The 17414-nt window shown below is 29.6% G+C and overlaps 1 protein-coding gene across 20 annotated transcripts in view; it reads right to left on the bottom strand.

Moving 5' to 3' along the window:
- Positions 1 to 1009: 1009 nt before the first annotated feature.
- Positions 1010 to 17414, bottom strand: part of LOC106470312 (cytoplasmic dynein 1 intermediate chain 2-like) — a 58719-nt gene continuing 42314 nt past the window's right edge. For 19 of the 20 annotated variants that reach the window (XM_022398916.1, XM_022398918.1, XM_022398922.1 and 16 more), the window contains 9 exons: positions 16580 to 16679; positions 14798 to 14923; positions 12260 to 12406; positions 10657 to 10770; positions 8162 to 8282; positions 7310 to 7470; positions 3554 to 3694; positions 2921 to 3046; positions 1010 to 1467 (listed from right to left, as the gene is read on the bottom strand). In XM_022398916.1, coding sequence (XP_022254624.1) covers positions 1330 to 1467; positions 2921 to 3046; positions 3554 to 3694; positions 7310 to 7470; positions 8162 to 8282; positions 10657 to 10770; positions 12260 to 12406; positions 14798 to 14923; positions 16580 to 16679 — 1174 coding nt within the window. In that variant the 3' untranslated portion in view covers positions 1010 to 1329. The remainder of the gene's footprint in view (positions 1468 to 2920; positions 3047 to 3553; positions 3695 to 7309; positions 7471 to 8161; positions 8283 to 10656; positions 10771 to 12259; positions 12407 to 14797; positions 14924 to 16579; positions 16680 to 17414) is intronic. The other variant, XM_022398919.1, reaches the window with a different exon arrangement.

Raw genomic sequence — 17414 nt, 5'->3', positions numbered from 1 at the left:
CAGGGCAACTTCTGGATACCATTTTCTTCCTACCACTTTTGGGTGTTTCTAGCAGTGTGACACGGTGCTCCATCTTCCTGGAACAACGTTGTGTTCTTGTCCACCCGAGGAATAAAGTGGCACGAGTCCTTCCTCCAATATATCGACGTATTTCGCAAAATTTATGTTGCCAACGCACTCCACTAAGCTCGATCTCCCAACAACCCAAACAGCTCCCCAAACCATCACGCTGAAACCACCATGCTTCACAGTTGGCTGCAATCTGTTGAGCCAAAACTCTTGGTGAGGCATTCTCCAGACCCATATCCTTCCACTGGCCGAAAACTGAGCGAATCTTGATTCGTCTGAGAACAATACGGTCTTCCAAAAGTCCAGAGGCTTGGTCATCATATCACTTGCCCACTTCTTTCGTCTGACTATGTTGGCAGGTCTTAATAAGGGCTTCTGTCTAGCTGCTCTGCAACGATAACCCAATCTGTGGAGAATCCGTTGAACAGATTTCGGGCTCATCCCACCAACTTTGGCCACTTCTGCAGTCTTTAATCTAGGATCCATTTCGATGCTCCTCTTGACAGCGCTTTTTGTCCTCTCTGATGGACCCGGACGCTGCTCAGTTGTTTCCTTGCCATGTTTCTTGAACTGCACGATGATTCTGTTGATTGTCGAAAGCAGGATTCCCAAATTCTGCTAAATTTGCCGCTGACTTATTCCACCATCTGTTTGACCAACTATCCTTCCTCTAACAAAATCTGACAATTCAAGAGAACCTTGAGTTCTAAGGCATGTTGTAGCACAAGATAATTAGTGTGCGAACCATTTTCATTCATATAGTGCTCTGTGAACACAAATTAGTTAGCATAAATCAGTTAAATGACGAAAAATTAGGTGTCTATTTACTTGTGACCACTCAGTGTATATATATGCGTGTGTGTGTGTGTGTCGATTATTTTTCAGACAAGCTATACTAAGTGATTGCTAGAAATAAAAAAACATATACACACACATCAAATTTTGCACTGAATACATAACTTTATTAACAGCATACACTGAGTTCTCTTTTGTAATTGGAAAAACCAGAGAAAATGGCTGTAATTTAAATTTGAAAACTATTTTATCACAATAAGCTACTTATTTTACCAGTTTGATAAAATAAGGGAAATATTTGCTTTATAAGCACAATTAGCATGATTAATTTTTCCCAGCTGCCATAACAGAGTATTCAATGTGTAAGACATACCTGTTTTACCACTTTAGCATGTGGTACTAATTAGTGCAAGGCCAGTTATAATAAATAATAAAATAGATTACTTCAACTACAATTAAAATAAGTTAACGTATTCCTGAGGAAAAACCCGAGGATGATAATGATGTAAGAGCATCCAAATCTTGGTCCACCTGATTGTTCTTTAGCTCTTGTAAAGTATGCATGAACATGGTCCACTCGTCACTCTTGGGAGTTGCCAGTTGCTGTCCAGAAATAAATTATTTTATTTATTTCACAAATTTCCTGATCAAGAGAGTGATGCTTTAAAACTAATTTGCATATGACACAGTGAAATTTGCCAAAACCCAATTTAGGTCTTTAATAAAAAGATGGTAACTAATTAAAGTAAGAAACCCACTTCTGATCAAAGCTAGTAAATCATTGATGAACGGACTCAAAAAAGAAGTTTTTTTAGTTACTTTTCAAAGAATTAGGTCAGCACTACTGAAATCAACCACAACTATGTTGGCCATGACTTACAGTAATACCAACCACAACTATGTTGGTCATAATGGTACTGTGCATTGTATTTAAAGCATTCTTGATAAAAGTGCACAAGTTATGCTTTGAAATGCATACGTGGGAAAAACTGTTCGTAGAAAAATTACTTTAACAACAAAGATCGCAATATAAAAAGGCATTCAAAAACAGGTAATATAAAAGAATGCGAGTTACCTGTTGTAATATTTAAAATCAAATCTCAATGTTCTTAAATGTGGTATTATGATGTTAATGTGGTCTTTAAAATTACATTACCATTATAACAAATTTACTGATTTGACCCAAGGATTGTTGTTCTCAACTCTTTAACATATAATAACTACCAAATATTTCAAAGTTCTTAAGAAATATTTAGTTTAAATAAGTTGGCTGAAAGCATGATCAGTAACTTTGCAGTGACGTCTAAATTAATAATTTAATTATTACTGTTTATTTTTTAAGTTTCAAAGCTATATAAAAGCTACCTGGGTATAACTTTCCCTAATTTTTGAAATAATAAACTAGAATGCTGAAGTCATGAGTACCCACAGCAAACTCTTGGGCTACTTGTTTGATCAAATAGTGCAATTTGACCATTACTCTTATGAAGCACTAATGGCTCAAAGTGCAGAGTGTATTTTTGCAGTAACAGGTTGCAAACCATGAACCTTCAGATTCATAATTCAGGCAAGCTAACCAGTGGGTCATGCCTGACCCAAGTTATTAGTCTGTAAATAAAGCTATACAAGAAAGTTTTGTAAAAAAAAAAAAAAACATCAAATGTGACAAAAATAACCAACTAAGCGAAATTAGCATTCCCAATTATTACAGTGTTTTAAAAAAAAACTGAATTTGTGATTCAATAACCTAATAAAAAATTGCAATAACTTACCAATGTTTTAAAAATAATGAATTTTTATAGAATATTGTCTTTTATAAGGACTTGCCAACTTTCTACAAGTTAAAACTATTTCTTTACAACAGACCTGGCTTGGAAAACTTTAAAAATCAACTGAAATTGAAATATATTTAGAATCAGTAATTATGAACATTTTCAGGTATGCTTTAAGTAAAAACAAAAAAAACATTATTTTGCCTTAATCTACTGTTATATATTAATACCATAAATAGAGTTTGCTTTTCAAAATAAACAAAACTTTTAAATTCAACACTTACCTCTCCAACATCATAGATCCAAATTTTGCCAGCATCATCACCAACAACCACCTGGTGACCAGCAGGGGCCCACATCACACGGTTTAAAGCTGGACTTCCATCAAGAACTACACTGGCTGTTGGAAGCTAGTCAAAAAAATGTCATGGTGCAGTTAAACTATTTAAATACAACTCAATACTAAAATGCATATAAGATTATTTTATTATATTTACTAGTAGGACTTTGTTTCAGTAGAACTTCTTACTCTAAAAATCTCACGCCAGTAGCATAGGAAACACGAACAGGCCTTTTTAATGTATTGCAGTAAAAATGCATCAAAATTATAAAAATTACTCTCAGGAAAAGAAGAATATGTGAAATGTAATCCAGAATTCTAAGGCAATCCCTGGACCCCGGCTGTAATTAGTGTTCCTGTGGCACACATTCCCTTATTAACTTATAGAAATTATAAAATTAGGAATGATATACATCATTGTGAAACCACTGTTATTCTTACAATTTTGGAGCAATAATACATATTCACGAAAGTTTATTAATCTATAAACCATAGATAAAGAAAAACATTATTCTAATTTGTTTATTACATATACAGATAATCTTTGTAAAATAAAAATAAAAAAGCATTCACCCACTTCTGTGTCATTATTTAGGTTCCACAAGTCAAGTCTACCCATGCCATCAACACAAGCAAACAAGGCTGGATGTATAGGTGACCAACTCACATCATACACATAGTCTCCATTGTCTTCAAATGAGTACACTGGCTTGCTTTCCTACAGAAAAAAAATATTATGCTTCTGTCAATGACTGTGCATATGTAAAAACAACTGTCTTACAAAGAGTATTTTGACAAGTAATATCAATTGTGAATGAATAAACAATTATTAAATCACACAAATGAAATAATACTTCTATTTTGAAGCCTTTATCCAAAACACCTAACTTCAGTACTAAAGTAATGCATAGGATATTTTTTTAATTTTAGTCAGATTTTTAGCACATGTTCACCAATAGCATTATTTTGATGAAGTTTAGTGTAAATCTGATTTACATTGCACAAAACTTCATTAAATGATTTGTGTGGAATTTGTTGGGGGAAAAGGCTTACAAGTTATTTAAATTCCATGAACTAAGGATACATCATAACTATGTCACAAACATTCATATATATATATAAATTTTTTACATCGTTTCCATCAAGAAATATTAAATAAAAGTTAAAGAGAGAATTGAAAAATTTACAAAAATGTTATAATACACTAAATTTTTTTTGTTATTCACATAGAACAGATTGTACAAAATATATTTCAACTAGTCAATACTTGGCCCTGACATAATTAAATAATTAAAATAAAAGAGAAAAAAACTACAGTTGGAAAACACTAACATGGACCAAACTAACATTTAATGAATATAAGTGTATTAAAAAAAAAAGATACCTTGATTTTCTCTTTAGAGTTATCCATTAACAAATATCATTCAGGACATATATAACCTTTCCACAAGGGCCTCCTGAAGTTTGCAGGAGCCTGACTGGGGAAGGATACTTGTGCAACAATACATATGGTAACTCTGAGCTTTCTTAACGTATCCTCACAAAAACCATTAAGATTTGTTAAAGATCATAAATATCTTGTACATAAAGAATGACATTATTTTAATTGTAGAAGTCTTTCTACTAAAAATATATATATATCTATATTATTCATCTATTGTAGTTATTTCACTCAATCTCTGAATAGTTTAAGTGCAAGGTGTTTTTTTTTGTTTGAAGTTAAGCACAAAGCTACACAATGAGCTATCTGTGCTCTGCCTACCACGGGTATCAAAACCCGGTTTCTAGCGTTGTAAGTCCGCAGACATACCGCTGTGCCACTGGGGGGCAAGTGCAAGGTGATTTTCATTTTAAGTATAAAAATACTATTCTTCATCTTACAGTTTGAGTTTTATTTGCATAACCTCTAAAACATATCAAAAGTTTTTGTAAGGTAAATGTTTATATTTCATTTTCCTTATCATATCACTAATTGCAATGATGTTTTTAAAAATTAAGAAATAGTAACATGTACATACCTTTTAATTTTTCGTGGAATATCTATATAAATCTTCCTTTGGTTATATTCATAATTTCAGGTCTTTTCTTTTTCACAAATCGTTAATTTTTAATGCTTTCTTTCTTTTCCTGTCCTTTACTGTTTATTATTCATCTTGACATAAGTCAACAGTGCCCTCAAGACATATTACAGTATCTCTAGAAGAGGTGCATAAGCCTTTGGCAAAATTTTCACGCACTCGCTCAATATCATAAAATTTGAAAATTGAGGCAAAGTTTGAGATATATATAAAAAATATTTAGATCTTTCAATTATGCATTCTAAGACATAAATAATACATAATTAACTAAAATATAAAAGTAAAACTTAAATACAATTTAATTTTTTCTCTAACTGTAACATATTTAGGTAAGAAACAACCACAAGTGCTATTGGGGACAAAGCAGCCAACAATACTACTAGCAGTTACATTTACCCGATAACGAGAGCATCAATTTCAAAATAACTATTATTGGGTTACAGTGTAAAATTAGCTCTTTCTAATGGTTATCTACACTTGCATCAAATAAGTACATGTGGCTTGTAAATCCCAAGTATGATGATGATGTACCATCGTAAAGCAGTGGTTCTCAACTGTGGATCGGTACTGGTCTGTGGATGTTTTTGTCAGTCTGCAGAAATGTACAATGAGGGAAAAAAGTATTGCAAAAGATTGAATTTTTGAGAAATTTTCTAATTTGCACAGATGTTAAGAATAAACAGAAAGTGTTGTTTCCATCTTAGTTCACTGTAAGATAAGTGAATCTCTCTTCAAAGCTTCTTGAAGAAGTTATATTAAAAAAAAAACTCTTGCTAATTCTTAGTTAACTAGCACATTATCCTTTCATTATTGTCAACAGCTGGATCACGAACTATAAGATTTTTACAAGGATTTTATTGGTTTGTAGAGTGAAAGAAGTTGGGAATTATTGTCACAGAACACACTACATCCAAAGTGGTAAGAACAAGTAATGTGTGAAAATGGTCTTGGCCAGGATAAAGCCTGGACCTGAATCTCATCAAGACAGACTCCAAGGTCTCAATACACTTAAATGTGGTATGCAAGAGTGGTGATCTATTTAGGACTTCTACCAATGGTTAGTAGCAAATGTTAGTAAGAGAGTCCAGGTTATGATTAATATTGCAGGTGGGCTTACTCCCTATTAGAACTGGGCTCTAGTGGTTGACAAATAATAATTTTGTTTTTAATTATAAGAGACAAAAAAAGAAAAAAAATTAAGTCTTAATATCTGAAGACTGCTAAATCACAAGGATTTTTCTTTTTCAGTTCTAACATTATCAACATTTGATAATATTGAAATATTATCAAAATTTTTTCATGACAGGAAAATGCATTTCCAGAAGTCATAACTGTTATGCCATTATTATTAGTAACATATTTCTTATGACAAATAACTTATATGCAATACAAAACAAACATGTACAATATATCATGAAAAAAAAATACTTTAACAATTTGTTCACTGGTTTTGCTTTCATATCTTGAATGCATCTCAGATAATTTTGAGTCTTTGTAATTTTTCTGATACAAATAATTAAAGCCATAACTGTTAATACATTCAAACTGCAATTTTAATATTATACTAGAGCTTACAGGATGAATATTTAACTTTACTGATGGGGTCTATGTCATTGGCTTTCTGAACAGTTTTTTTAAGTTACTTATGTATTAATTTGCCTGTGGGTCCAAGACTTTATTGGTTACATTCTAGTAACAGATGAGTCATACACAATATTTAAACAAAAATACAACCCATATTGCAATTAATCCTACTAATTACTACTGGGATCTCCCATATATTTTATATAGAAAATTAGTGATTCCACCCATCTTGTTTTGGTCATTTGTCTACCCGAGCGTTGTAACAGGCAAAAACATAATTACTAAATATAATGCAATATGTGGGCCACACCAATAGTAAAAAGTATAAAAAAGTAGGTAACTGAACAATTTTTTACCCTTAGAGATTTAACCCTAAAACTGAACATTGTATGAAAACCAAAGCAAAAATAATTTAATTTGACTTTAAGTTTAACTAACTTAAAAAAGTATGGATCTGTGTAATACATTTGGTATCATTTACAAAATAAATAAAATAAAACCAACTGTTATCAACCCAACAGTTTCAAATCAATTATCTAAAGTTACTACTGTCAAACTACAATAAAAATGTTTTCTAACCACAAAAAAGAATAAATGTAGCAGAAGATCACAAAGTTCACTATCTAAAAACAATGTAAAAGTTCACAAGCATTCTTTTCCCAAAAACAAACCTTCAAGCTCCACAATTTAACTGTCCAATCTATGGAAGAAGTCAAAAACAGATGAGAGAAATCAATATGACCCTGAGCACGATGTGTATCGATCCCTGTCACAGGGCCTTGATGTGCCTCAAACATCTCCATCACTCCAGCCTTGCTTCCATGTCGACATGCTGGAATCAGTCACCAAATTCAACAAGATTAAGTAATCTATTTCACAAAGCCAAATAAGGTTCTTTATTATTTTAATGAATTCACAGCATGTAATAAATTTTCATTTAAATTAGATATTCCAAGTTTCTTATTTTATTATACTTTTATCAATACACCACTCCATTTGTACTCATTTATTTGACATGAATATTTTTTTGTTATCAAACTTTGTGTTAATAATCAAATTATAGTCTGAGATATTAAAGGCCCAAATAAACATGGGTTACTTTATAATGTCAAGAAACAAAGAAGCAATTATATGTACAAAACATATAACTAAATGAATACATATTGTTACACATTTTCAATTTTCTTATCATTATGAGGTTTAATAACATTTCCAAGTTTAATTCTTTGTGTGTGATTTTATTTGTTCTCTTTTTTTTTTACCTGTCTAGCCACATGACTTTTAGTCTAAAATCTGTTATGGCAAAAGATTTCAGATCTAGGTTTGATTTATTATTATTTTACATAGATCAAGCTCAGTAAGTTTTCTAATAATATTTATTAAAGTCCAGAATTAACAGTAAGAAATTTTGGCATTTATTGCCTTTTACAATCTAATTATATTAACATAATATAAAATTCATACGCATATAAACACTAATACTCTGCTAAAGAAACACATTTCAAGAAAGAAAGTTTTAATACCTGTATATACAGAACCCTCCTCACTTCCTACAACAAAATTATTAAACTCTCCATAAGGAAAAGACAGAGAAGTCACTGCTACTGCCCGTGATTGTTTCTGGTGTGTTAATTCCATAGTGTCCTGTAAAAAACATACTTCAATCTGAAAATAATATTTCAAGGTATTTTTAACACCTGTCATATTGAGTAACATTTTGTACCAGGGATAGGATCACCAATCTAGGAATGCAATTGTGGATAGGATACTAAACGAAAGTACTAATGATAAGGATTTTACACCTTTTTTTTTTCAATCAAAATATTAAGTACAAATTAAAATATGGCTACATAAAGACTGATGTATCAATGAATATTAGCTATTCATTAGGAATGTTAAATAACTAGCACTGCAATTGCAAACAGCCTCATTTGGAATGTGTTTACAAAATACTGTATCAAACTCAAACATCAGGTTGTCTTCTGGGTTTTGATATTGATTTTACACAAACAAACACTTCATTAATTTGTTGTAGAGAAACACACAATGGAGCTAATAACACTTTATTCTGGAAAAAAAAACTCAGTAGAAGTTTTGATTGTACTTCAACTATATTTTTCTTTAACTTGTTACTGGATAATGATTTTTTTTGGTTTCTATGCTATCTTTGACAATTTATTTTTCTATATTAAGCAATAATTGGTCTGCATCATTGGGTAAGATAACAGAGCATATTTTCTTTAGTACTGAAGTGCTCAAGGTAATTATACGACTTGTTTCATCAACAGAATTAAAGGATTCACTTTCATCTGATTTTTGGTCTTGGTAAATTTCTTTTCAAAGAAACATCTATTCTGAAAACACCTTTAATGTTATATACATTTTTACATTCTTTCATAATGTAATCACTTTCTTTGTCATCATTTCTATCTTCAGTTAAGGCTGAAATGTCATTACCAATAAAATACATATTGTTGTTTTCATCATGTACAACTTTATAATTGATATTCACTATATTCTCATTGTTATTTGGCGGTAGTAATTTTCCTCTACTGTTTGTTGCATTATTAATACTTGTCAATACATTTTTTGGCTGCTACCCCCCAAGCAGAAATTGATAATTCATCACATTCACAACATAATGAGCACATGGTAAGCATTTTGAACATCTTGAAGATTTTAAATTTGCAAGATAAAGGTTCCATTTTAAATTAGAATTGCCAATTTTTTGGCAATTGTTGAAGTAGTCTCCAGCAATTTTGATCAATCGATTTGGAGCAGCCTTTGGTCCAATGAAGCTAAAAATAGGTTAAATCATCATGTTTTCAGGCAATGACATTGCTCAAGAGAGAAAACTGCAAAAAAAAAAAACAACCTATTTTAACAATGGGTCATTTTTTTCTGACAACACAAGTTTACCGAATTTGCAGGTATAGGTGGTATTAAAACAATTAGGGGAGATAAGTCAAAAACACTAATAACTGAAATATTAAATAATTTTAAAATATAAACTTTTAAACAATTTATACATGAGAATATATCACAACTTGTTAAGCTAAAGACATATAAACAGCATGTCAACACAAGAAACATCAATAACTCACAATGTTTCAACTACAAAGGAGAAGAGAGATTAATATGTATCAGAATTATATTACAGAGTTGACAAAAAATTAACTTTTTTATATTTGAGTGAATGAATTATATGTTGAAGGGCCATAAAAATTTTAGAATTAAAATATACTACTCTGCTAATAAAGATAAGCATGGCAAAATTTGAATAAGATAAAAAATAAATTAACAAAAGTTGTTTTTCTGGAGATAAGTTGTATATTTTATTTCTACTATGTAAATTTTCCCCCTAATACTCAAAATATCTTCAAAGTCAACTTTGCAACAAGAAATATTAAAACACGTATTTAATGAATAGCTAAGACAGTAGAAGGTTGAAATTAGCTGAAAAATCTGTCAATTTTAAACTGATCTAGAGACAAATTAGATGTTATATAATGTAAGCTATATTTGGAAATATACTAAAATATGTAAGTGTTATTTCATTAAGTTAATTAAACATTCACAGATATAGCACATAACAAATAAACTAAAGCAAAAATACAACACTAATTTAATGCATTCTCAAATAAGTTACGTGGTAATAAAATTAATATTTTTCATTACAAATAAACTACAACAAGTATAAAATATTTCACTGATTTAATATATAAAAAGTATGTTAAATAACATGGAAAGTTAACAATTTTAATCAGAAATAAAAACTAAAACAACTAAACATTTTATTGATTTAATGCATTCTCAAGTATGCTATGAAAAGTTAACATTTTTCATCAGAAATAAACTAAAACAAATATAAAACATTTCATTGATTTAATTCATTATTAAATATTGGGAATATGTAACTTAAAATTACATAGGATATAACAATACTAATATTTAAATAAATCCAAGGAAAAGGAGCATTATATAAACAAAGTTGGGCAAATGTCAATTTTTAACAAACCTGAGGTGTTGAAAGCATGTCTAAGCTCCAAGAGCAGAACTTGCCATCAGTAGAAATACTGACCAAGTTGTGTGCATTCTGGGTTCCCACAACATGCACACAGTACACAGGATGCTGTAAAATATCAAATATCTAGATATTTAAGTTGCTTTAATAGCATACTTTTATATATTAGACCATCAGTGTTCACCTGCACTTTCCCCAAAGTCAGATTTAACTGCAAGTTTAAAAAATTGTGATTGAATCATAGCTCAGATGCAGTTTTGTTATTATTTTTAGTTTTCAAAAGAACATTCAGTGTTCAGAAGAGTGAACAAAGGTATTAAAAAAAGAGAATTAACACTTATACACTGTGAAACAATCTTAATTTCATATATATATTTTCATTCAAATGAATTACTAAAGCTTCTAGCAACTTGACGGTGATACCTGACTTAGGAGAAACTAAATTTCAAACTTTGGGGTTTACTTTAAAGTTTAGAAAAGTACAAACTGTAATTTAATTTGAACAATTTTTGTAATTTTTTTTAAGTGATACCAAAAATTTAGAAACTAAAAACAACTGAATTACTTATTTGGCAACAAGTTCTAGAAATAAATGTCTACAGTTTCAGAGCTTTGTGAATGACTCAACTAAAAGTCCTAAGCTGATGAAAAACTTCAAGGGTAGAATTTCAGATAGAGCTCATAAATGTCTTAAAATTCAAATGTACACTATGCAGGTATTGTATAAGATCAGAAAGATGACTTTAGTAAGACATCATCATCACATATACTAGCAATGAAAAAAAAAGTACCATAATTTTGATAGCAAATTATGCAAAAAATAAAAATAAACATATCAAATAATATTTTATTCAAACAAGACAATCAAGATAAAGTGTCCAAATGTTTGAATAAAACCTTAGTGTGTATATATAATGATTAACGTTTATGTTCCAGTAAACAACTGTGGTCAAATTTTGATTATTAAAATATGAAGAAATAAAAAAAATTCAGTAAATGTGGATAATACTGACATCCAGTTTTCCTGAATAACAAAAACTTTTTAACAGTATGATAAATTTTTAAAAAAGAAAAGAAAAAAAGGTGTGGCAAGATATACCAAAGCATGTATGAAAGTGATCAAATCTTCTAAAATAAAAGGCTTAAGAGGTACAGTTACTTCACAGGCTAATCAAAAACTGACATAAGTTTATTCTTTAAACACACTGGTAAAATTTTGAAAATTAGTGATGGAATAAAACTAAAAGAAAGGCAGGGCTTTTATACTTAAATGAGCATCTTTTGAAAGACTTAATACACAACAGACATGTATTAAAACCATCTTATCAAAATATATTTGCAATTAGCAACAGATGTTGCAAAGAATAACCAATAAGAGATATAATAAAAGATATAAAAACAACCTACTCACAAAGTCATTGCAAAGGAGGCATCAGCAGATTGACCAACAACTACAGAGCTGTCTCAAGAACAGAACATATTTAAGTTCCAAACAAATTAAAGCATGAGGAAAGAAAGAGGAACAGAAGAGACAACAATTACAGCAGAAAATATATTAAAAATTAAATAAAAACATCTAAAGCAAGTGATACATTACTGTATGTGCTGAGGCAGATAGTGGACTTCTCTGAACTGGTGTTCTCTTGTTACTTCGGTTATCCCATAGTACTACTTGGCCAGAATACGTTCCTCCAAGTATCAAATTAGGGTGAAACTTTGCAAAGCAGGCTGCCATCACTGGAGACTATATGATCAAATAATAGAATATCAGAGACACCTGATAAATTATTTATTATACTAACTTATAAAAATATTAGTCTAAAAAACTTATCTAAGATAAATCAAGTAATTTTACACCTCCAACAGAAATAAAAATAGTAGGAAAAATGGTCTTTCTCAAGTAATTATGATTATCAGATGTAAAAAAAAAAATTATTATAATGTTGTTAGCTAACGAATTTTAATTCAATATAGCTATTCCACCAATGAAAAAGAAATTGTTGATTCAAACAGAACAAAACTTATGGAACTGATTATAATATAATGAGATATTTAGTCATAAAATATAACAACTTTATAGCAAGATATTATTTGCTTTCAAATAAATCTCTGTATTGTATTTCTGTTCAAGTAAATTTACTTATATGAATTTCCAAACCCACTTTAGTACTCTGACTTCTTTGACAAATGGTTGCTCACTTATTACATTTGTATTCAACTGAAACTCTTAGCAAAATAGTTTGTAATTTCATTATAAACTTCTTTGCTATGTTTATTAGAATGTATACTCAGCTCATCAAATTAACAGTTTTTACATGAGTATATGTTCAGCACAAGTTTCAGATTAAACTAGTCTAAACTGTTTCAACCCTTAGTCTGACAGATATTTTCAACAGCAGTGATATTTTTCTAAAATAACATTCTAACATATTTTTAAAACAAGAAACATAGAATTTCATTGCCACAACTTTTTTAGGTCAATCGTTGATTGATTAACTGTATTTCCGTTACTTTATTACATTGTTGAAGTTTTCAGTAATGGTGCCATAATAAAAATATATAATTCAATTTTTGTTTTGTTTTGTGGTTCTTGTATGAAAACCATACTAAACATGTCAGCAGCATATACTCTAGGTAACACATAAAACATTACTGTTTTTTTTAATGGTATTATTACTAAAATATTTCCTACCCTTTGACATTACTTCTCAGTCAAAACCAAACTGGTTTTTATGTATACACACACTTTGGGATATTCTCTCATCATATTAAGAATTCTCAATCTATGTTTATATTGCATAGAAATTTTAATACTGGATACACTAGCAATTGATTACTGGCTGATATATTTTCACAACAGGTTGTGTTAATCTCAACCATAAGCTTTTCTAAAATATATTACACATAATAACAGAGGTTTAAAATTATTGCAGGTTCAGAATGCCTATTATTTTCACCCTTTATCACATGCAAATAGGTTTATGATACTTGGTCTAATAATTTTTAGTTATCAAGCACCAAGAAAAATATACTGAAATTATCCACAACCTGAAAAGAAAAAAACTGAAAACATTTAAAATTTTTAGAAAAAATAAAAAACAAAACTGCCTTAGGTACAACAGTAAATATAATGTTTCATTATTTTAACTTCATAATAACAAGTACACGAAATAATACAATCAAAACAAACATGTTTCTTACAAAATATTCTAGTTTCAGAAGGAGCCAAGTATTTTATTTGAATTCACACAAAACACTTCCATTATATGGAAAATATGTTCATTCCAATTTCATCCTTATGTTCTCAAAAAAAAAAGCTTTCAACCATCACTAATAGGTGTATTAAAGTATTACCCATGAAATATCACACATTTTTATTTGTTATATTGTTGTTTAATTCTCCATTTCTTTTTTAAACCAAGATAATTATTTCAAAATATTTTAAACTTAACCAGTCATTTGAAAAGACTTAAAAAGATAATAATTTATTATTTTCTTGTTCTCATAAAGAAAAAGTATTGAAATGAAAATGTAAAGTTAAAAATCAATAACCAAGTTCTAAAATAAATAAAGCTTGTATGTTTTTCTCTTCAAAAACTACAGTGTTAGAAGGAGATCAGCAGTTTACAAATAAATTATAGCAATAAACAAATAGGTAATCCTGAATCTGATGTGAATTTTATGTAAGTTTTGCAACAATTTTAGAAATTATTAGAATCTGGATGATTTAGATTTTCAGGCTGATCAAATCAACAGAATAAAAATATTAAAGTCAAAACAATAGCTTGATTTTGATTAGTTGTGAAATCAGTTCTTCCCAAATTTATCAATTTGGATACTGTGTTCGAAATCAAATCGATTGCATTATTTTACTACGTTCACTTTCAAAACAATGCAACTGATCTGATTTCAAACAGATGGATGTCTAAGCTATCTTAAACTGTTATGTCATAATTTGAACCTTTATGAAATATCTAAGTCTAAACATATCAACATACAGTACAGACTGAAAATAACATAATTAACATGAACACAGACTTAGTAAATCTTAAATAACTTATAACAGTAATATTAATGTATGAAACTTAGAACACAGAAAAGCAATTTTAAAAGGATTTCAAACTTTTTCACTGACCTGACAATGAAAAATATGTTCAGGGGTGGTTTTCTTAAATTTCAGATTCCAGATAAGACACACACCATCAGGATCATGAGGTACATCTTCATTGTTATTATAAGAGGCTACAAGTAACTCGGGAAACTATATGAAACAATAAAAAACAATTTATATATTTTTGTTTCTATCCATAAAAGCTGAAATTTTAAAACATTATCTAAACAAAAATTCAGAGGAAGGTTTTCAATTTTAATATTTTATTTGCAACTATAGGAAAGTTTGGGCACAATGTTTCACTTGGAAATAAAAATATATGTAGCAATTAACTACAGCCAAAAATCTCATACAATAATATTCATTTCTTTTTGACAAATTTTCAATTCTTTTATGGTCTAGTTTGCCATTAAAAAGAATGAAAACTAGATTGTTTTCAGCTGTTTCAGTTTTTAACTTTTAATCTTTTTGAATATTTGAATATTCAAATTTAAACTATAATACTTGAAAACATTCATAATGTCAAAAAACACATAGGCTCAAGAAGTCTTGAAACTAGATCATAAAAACCCTATAATCTGAGGGCTTTCGAAAGATGGACCTTTCTTCTTCAAGGGCAAACTGGAAAATTTGAAAATATTATTTTTGATCATTTAAACTTATTGCTTATGAACTGATAGCAGAATACTGAAGTTCCACAAGACAGTATTTTAAAGTACATATTAAGCTGTCAATTCTTTTAATGGTGTTACTTTTCAGTACAAGCAAATGTGTGAAAAAGTCCGAGAATGACATTATCTATTCATAACAAAGAATTTCAAAAATTATAATGATATTTTCAATTAGATTTTGTTGACTAGTTTCACAAGAATTTGTTTATTTCAGAAAGATTAAACCACAAAAAAATCAAGGGTTTCTTAGAAAATCTGTTTGCAAACTTTTAGATATAAATTACATATCAATATACAGGACACTGGTAGTTCATGACAAACATCTAGAATGTTGCTTATTTCAAAAACAATTTGGAAGTGCAAAGTTATAGTTAACTCCTTAAACCCAAGCTGATGCTATCAGCATCTGGCTGAAAGTCCTAATTTACTCATTGGACAGTGTCTAATAACATTTATGCCTCTTTGGCTAATCCAAACCATATTATATCCACCTTTCATAAATAGACTGGAAGTTCTGTGAAACACTCTTTGGTGTTGAAATAAATTTCAGATCAACACCATAATGTGTAAAAAATTATGGGTTTAAATAGTTAATATAACTAATTTCTTATGCATTAGCTATACAACAGGATATTTGAGAGATAGCATTAAAAATTATCTTTTTGTTCAACTACTTTTGGCTAATTTGTAAGATCCACTCATTTTTTTCTTCTTATGTTTGAAAATGAATGGATCATAAATCTTGTTTCTTCTTTCAACATTTCTATTTGCTTGAAGTTATTTCACAAATATTTGAACCAACTTATTAGTGTCTGGATACTCTGACAGTATTGTGGTTTATCTTATTGATACATGAAATTGTTCATGTACACCAGTGTTTTTATCATATGATGCCTTACTATTAACAGTCTTTTGATAGTTGTTCTTTGTATAATAAGCACATATGATGTTTTGTGCTGAGAACATTAGGCACTGCCAAGTAAAAGTTACTGTGGCACAGCTTCTGTTGAAAACAATACTAACTTCCTGTTTGCAAGCTCAAGCAGTCTACGGATTCTAAAAACCTCAGTCATTCAACCTTGGGATTATGACAAAAATGCCTTACTTTTCCAAACTTTTGGAAGATAAAACTTACTTGAGCAGACCAGTCAAAACTAGTAATTGTGCGATTCTTTGACCAACGATCATCGACAAAACATCGATTAACAGACAACCTAATCCCACTTTTGTCATCACTGAAAGATTAAAGGAAAAATAGTTCATAAACATCAGTTAATCTTCTAATTAATAATGCTCTCTTTGCTACGTTTGTCCTAACTTTCTAAAGAGAACAAAGCTGTTCTATGCTATAACACAAATTAAGCTTCTTCTTGAAAAATTACATTTGAACTATATATAGATATGTATACACACACACACACACATATAAACATAACAATATTTTAAATCAACAATGGGATGACACAGATCTGATAAACTTATATACTGCATCTTGTTTTACAAAAAATATTAACATTAAAATTTACTTTGGCAATACATAATGAAAAAGATATGCTGTGGAGTTTCCGAATCTGATTTATTTTCCAAGAAAGACATCCTTGTCTACACACACACACACATAATTCTCCTTAATAATATACCAAATACGGGCCAGGCTTTCTTAACTGTCCATTTTTCAACTGGAAAATATTGAAAAAAAAGCTCCTCCTATAAGTATGATTTATACAGTTATTGAAAATATAACTACTGAAAAACCTTGCACCAAAAACCTAGCACTCTGGCTACATTCTGTCATATTTTTTCTCCTTGATGAAGATGACTACTGTTTTACACATGTTCTCCTTTATCAGATTATATTGTACCTAAAATAAGAAGTAAACAAACTGTAAGAAGGTTTTCCCTTCTGCCGCTTATTTTCTGTGATAATATTTCAGTTGTCGACTTTGTTTACCATCTATTCTAAAAATACA

This window comes from Limulus polyphemus, unplaced genomic scaffold, assembly GCF_000517525.1.
Source record: "Limulus polyphemus unplaced genomic scaffold, Limulus_polyphemus-2.1.2 Scaffold3936, whole genome shotgun sequence".
NCBI lineage: Eukaryota > Metazoa > Arthropoda > Merostomata > Xiphosura > Limulidae > Limulus > Limulus polyphemus.
Note: the sequence above shows the minus strand (reverse complement) of the source record. Positions and strands in the feature narration are given on the sequence as shown.